The sequence below is a fragment of the Psammomys obesus genome, unplaced genomic scaffold (genome assembly GCF_907164565.1).
Source record: "Psammomys obesus unplaced genomic scaffold, mPsaObe1.curated_primary_1811, whole genome shotgun sequence".
In the NCBI taxonomy this organism is placed as follows: domain Eukaryota; kingdom Metazoa; phylum Chordata; class Mammalia; order Rodentia; family Muridae; genus Psammomys; species Psammomys obesus.
This window is the reverse complement of record NW_026596040.1, coordinates 1,960,693-1,964,547: the sequence shown is the minus strand read 5'-3', so window position 1 is coordinate 1,964,547 and position 3,855 is coordinate 1,960,693. Positions and strand designations below refer to the sequence as shown.

At 48.7% G+C, this 3,855-nt stretch overlaps 1 protein-coding gene across 1 annotated transcript; it reads right to left on the bottom strand.

The window, feature by feature from the left end:
* Nucleotides 1-1,066: 1,066 nt before the first annotated feature.
* LOC129688120 (polyadenylate-binding protein 1-like) lies at nucleotides 1,067-2,959 on the bottom strand. The gene has a single exon (XM_055622856.1). It carries the CDS (start codon nucleotides 2,957-2,959, stop codon nucleotides 1,067-1,069), a length of 1,893 nt encoding a protein of 630 aa, XP_055478831.1.
* Nucleotides 2,960-3,855: the final 896 nt, after the last annotated feature.

Here is a 3,855-nt window from a genome sequence, read left to right as displayed (position 1 = left end):
CACACCATTTGTCCCCGGTACCCATGCCGGCTTCAGGCAAACGACTTACACATTGAACAATGATCAGTATATGAATGTGGCTTATTAGGACTATATCTGCCACCAGTTCTAAGCAGCTTCTCTATCTGTGATCTGCTACTTCCAACTCTTCTCTTTCTTGTGTTTTCTTAACTTGATTTAAATACCCACCCTTCTATGCCTGCCATCTAAGCATCTGCTCCAGGCTCTTCACTGGATGAGAAGACAGGCTCTTCGTCCCTCCGTCTTCCCATCAGTGGTCCCTACAGACTTGGCAAGAAGTAGGCTATGTCCTCCTGTGACGTTCTAGCTTTTGTTGTCTGTTTCCCTGATTGGATTTTCCACCTACCAGGAAGCAGGCCAGAGGTCCCTGGGGGTCATGAACTCAATGGTTTGCCCTCCCTGAAAGATTGCAAGCTGTATAAAGGCAATGTCCGCCAACTTGAGGTCTTACATTGTCAGTGCGCAGCGTAGCTGTCTCCCACCACAGATGCTGATTAATTGGCACAAGATAAGTCATCTAGTTGTTCTTTATTCTAATATATAATTTAATAGAGAGCAATACAAAGAAAATGGGAGAGCACATTATCCCTACCTATATAACTCCTGATATTTTTTCCACTGTGTAAGTTTTTATTAAAGCAAGAATTTTAAATCGTTTCTTTGCCCGGTTATCAATTCTGCTATTAGAACTAACATTTTGAGCTATTCAACAATAAAGAATTACAAAATTAAAAGAATGCTCTAAATGTTTCTACTTGGCTGAAAATGCTTTTTCTGGGGTCTACAAAACATTGGTTTGTAGCGTCTACTGTTTCTGTTGGGGGGGAGGGTTGCTGTTTTTAAGTAAGTCTAGGCCTAACACTAGACCTGACATTTGCTCAGTACATAAAGTTCAAAGTTTCCTTTCCTTTTTTTTTTTTTTTTTTTTTTTTTACTTATTTTATATTTTACCATTTTTTTAAAAATAATATTTACTTTTTTTTTCAATGTTTATATACTTTTCTTCTGCAAATTGTGAGTTTCTTTTTCGAGGTCTCTGGTCAGTTTAAACAGTTGGAACACCAGAGGCACCGCTAACGGCTTTCTGGGCAGCCTCTTTCGCTTGGTGGGCTTGAAGTACAGCCACAGCTTCGTCAGCCTTGGAACGCAGGGACTCGGGGGACTCAAGCAGACCGAGTGGTTCCGAGTTATCGATCTCCAGCAACATGCCCGTGATCTTACCAGCCAGGGTCGGATGCATGGCTTGAATGAGAGGGAACAGCTTTTCCCCTAACATTTGCTTTTGCTCTTGGGGACCAGTTACTAACATGGAAGCACTCCAAGGTTCCTGACTCTGTCCCCGAACAGCAGGCTGTTGCGCCAGGGGGGCATTGAGATGTTGCTGGGAGTTCCGGACTCCTGCAGCGTACTTATACTGTGGGACCAAATGCACAGGAGTAGTTGCGTCGGAAGGAGCTGCTGCGGGCCGTAGACCCGCTGTCTGGGCTGATGTGTTAGTAAGGCGATGTGCTGACGCGACCTGAGGAACATGCGAAGGGCTTGGTCTCACAGTAGCGAACGACACTCTAGGAGCAGCTGCGTGGATCGCACCGGGCACACTGGGGAACGGATGAGGCCTGGCACCCTGCGCAGTCCAGCGAGCACTTGGCCTTGGTTGAGCAACCTGGGTAGGGCAGCACGGAGCACAGGTCTGAGTCTGTGGGACGGCGGCCACGGGGTACCCCGAAGGTGCTGCTTGGTAGGGGTTGATCACGGGGTTCGGCACGGCTTGCACGTTTGCCATTCTCTGAATATACTGGTTGGTGAGGTGAGCCTGGCGCTCTTCTTTGCGCTGGGCCAAAGCTACGTACAGTGGCTTCGTGGCCACAATTCTGCCATTCATTTCTGAAACGGCTTTGGTGGCCTCCTCCGGGGAGGAGAAACACACAAAACCGAACCCTTTGCTCCGACCCCCCTCCATCATAACCTTTGTACTGGTGATTGTTCCAAACGGGGAGAATTCTCTCTGGAGGCGTTCGTCGTCGATACCGTCATCAAGATTTTTCACGTAAAGGTTAATGCCCTGGTACCGGATACTTCTGTCTTGTGTCACCTGTTCAAATTTGCGCTTGAGCTCTATGTGCCGGTCCCCTTTCTTCTGAGCTCGACCGACGTAAATGGGTTTTCCATTGAGCTCCTTTCCATTCATCTCCTCCACGGCTCTCTGGGCGTCTTCGTGCCTTTCGAAGCTGACGAACCCGAAGCCCTTGGATTTCCCGCCTTCGTCGGTCATTACCTTCACACTTAGAACCTGTCCAAACCTGCCGAAGAGGTCATTCAGGGTCTCATCATCCATGAGGTCCCCGAAGTTCTTGATGTAAACATTGGTGAACTCCTTGGCCCTCGCTCCAAGCTCTGTCTCTCGTTCTTTCCGAGACTTAAACCGTCCCACAAACACTTTCCGATCATTCAGGAGCATCCCGTTCATTTTCTCGATGGCTCTCTCTGCCGCCTCCTCCGTCTCAAAGTGTACAAACCCATGGCCCTTGGAGCCGTTCTCATCGCAAACCACCTTGCAGGAGAGGATGTTGCCGAAAGCAGAAAATGTATCGTACAGCGCTTTGTTATCGATGGTCTTGTTCAAATTTTTAATGAAGACGTTGCCTACTCCACTCCTGCGTAGCGACGGATCACGCTGAGACCACATGATGCGGACAGGCTTGCCCTTGATGACGTCGAAGTTCATGGTGTCCAAAGCACGCTCTGCGTCCGCAGGCTGCTCGAAGTTCACGGAAGCGTACCCCAGGGAGCGTCGTGTGATCACATCCCTGTACACCCGGATGGAAAGGATGGGCCCAGCAGAACTAAACTTCTCGTAGAGCATCGCCTCAGTCACATCGGGATGCAGGTCCCCCACATAGAGCGAGGCCATGGGGCAGCCCGGGGCGTTGGAGTTCATCTGGACACTGATGCCCTTGGGGCCGCAGGCCAGCACCTTCCTGCAAGAGGAGCGGGGCCAGCGCTGGGCTGGGGCAGAGGCAGGGGCGGAGCGGGCAAGCGCAGAGGGTCAAAAACCAAAGGGATGGAAACCTCCCCAACGGCTGCAGAGCCCCAGGACCACAGAGGCCGCGCGCCTGCGCAGTGCGTGCTGCCCTGGGAGCGAGGCCAGCTGGAGAGTAAAGACAGTCTGCATGCAAATGTGGGCCAGTTGGGTCTCTTATGGACCCTGCCAGGAGTGGGTGGGTATATGGCCCTTCAGCCACTGTTTTATAAAAGAAGAAAATAACAAAAGTAAAAGCCGCAGGGGAGGCGCTGTTTTGTTTTGTTTTTAAAGTTTTTGAGAAGTAAGGGAAAATTATTTTTATTGGGTTTTATTTTTGTCCTTCTCTGTGTGTTGAGACTTATCTTTTAAAGCGTGCTGCAGGGTGTCCTGGAACTCACCATACAGTCGGTGAACTCATGGTGATCTGCCTGCCTTAGGCTGTAAGAGCTGGAGCTATTTTTAGACAATGAATGTGCGTTCCAAGGCCACAAGGCACTCTGTAGTCTCAACACTAAGCATCAGGGAAAAGGGGACACTTTTGGTATTTAAAAAAAATAAATAAATAAACTGTTTATTGGATCATAATGTTTCCATTTTCTTTCTTTTTTATTGTTTTTAGAACAATGTATTGTACAGAATCAGCCTTTGTTAGGAGAAATTGCTGGTAAGGAAGAGAGCTCGGTAAGTAGATCACTTGAGTCTGTGCAGCACGCTGGTAAATGTCCTGTGGATCAATTCTGGTTTCCCGAAAAGATAGCTAATCACCTCCAACCGTGCTGATTATGATTCTTTCTGTCTCACAGAGACACAAA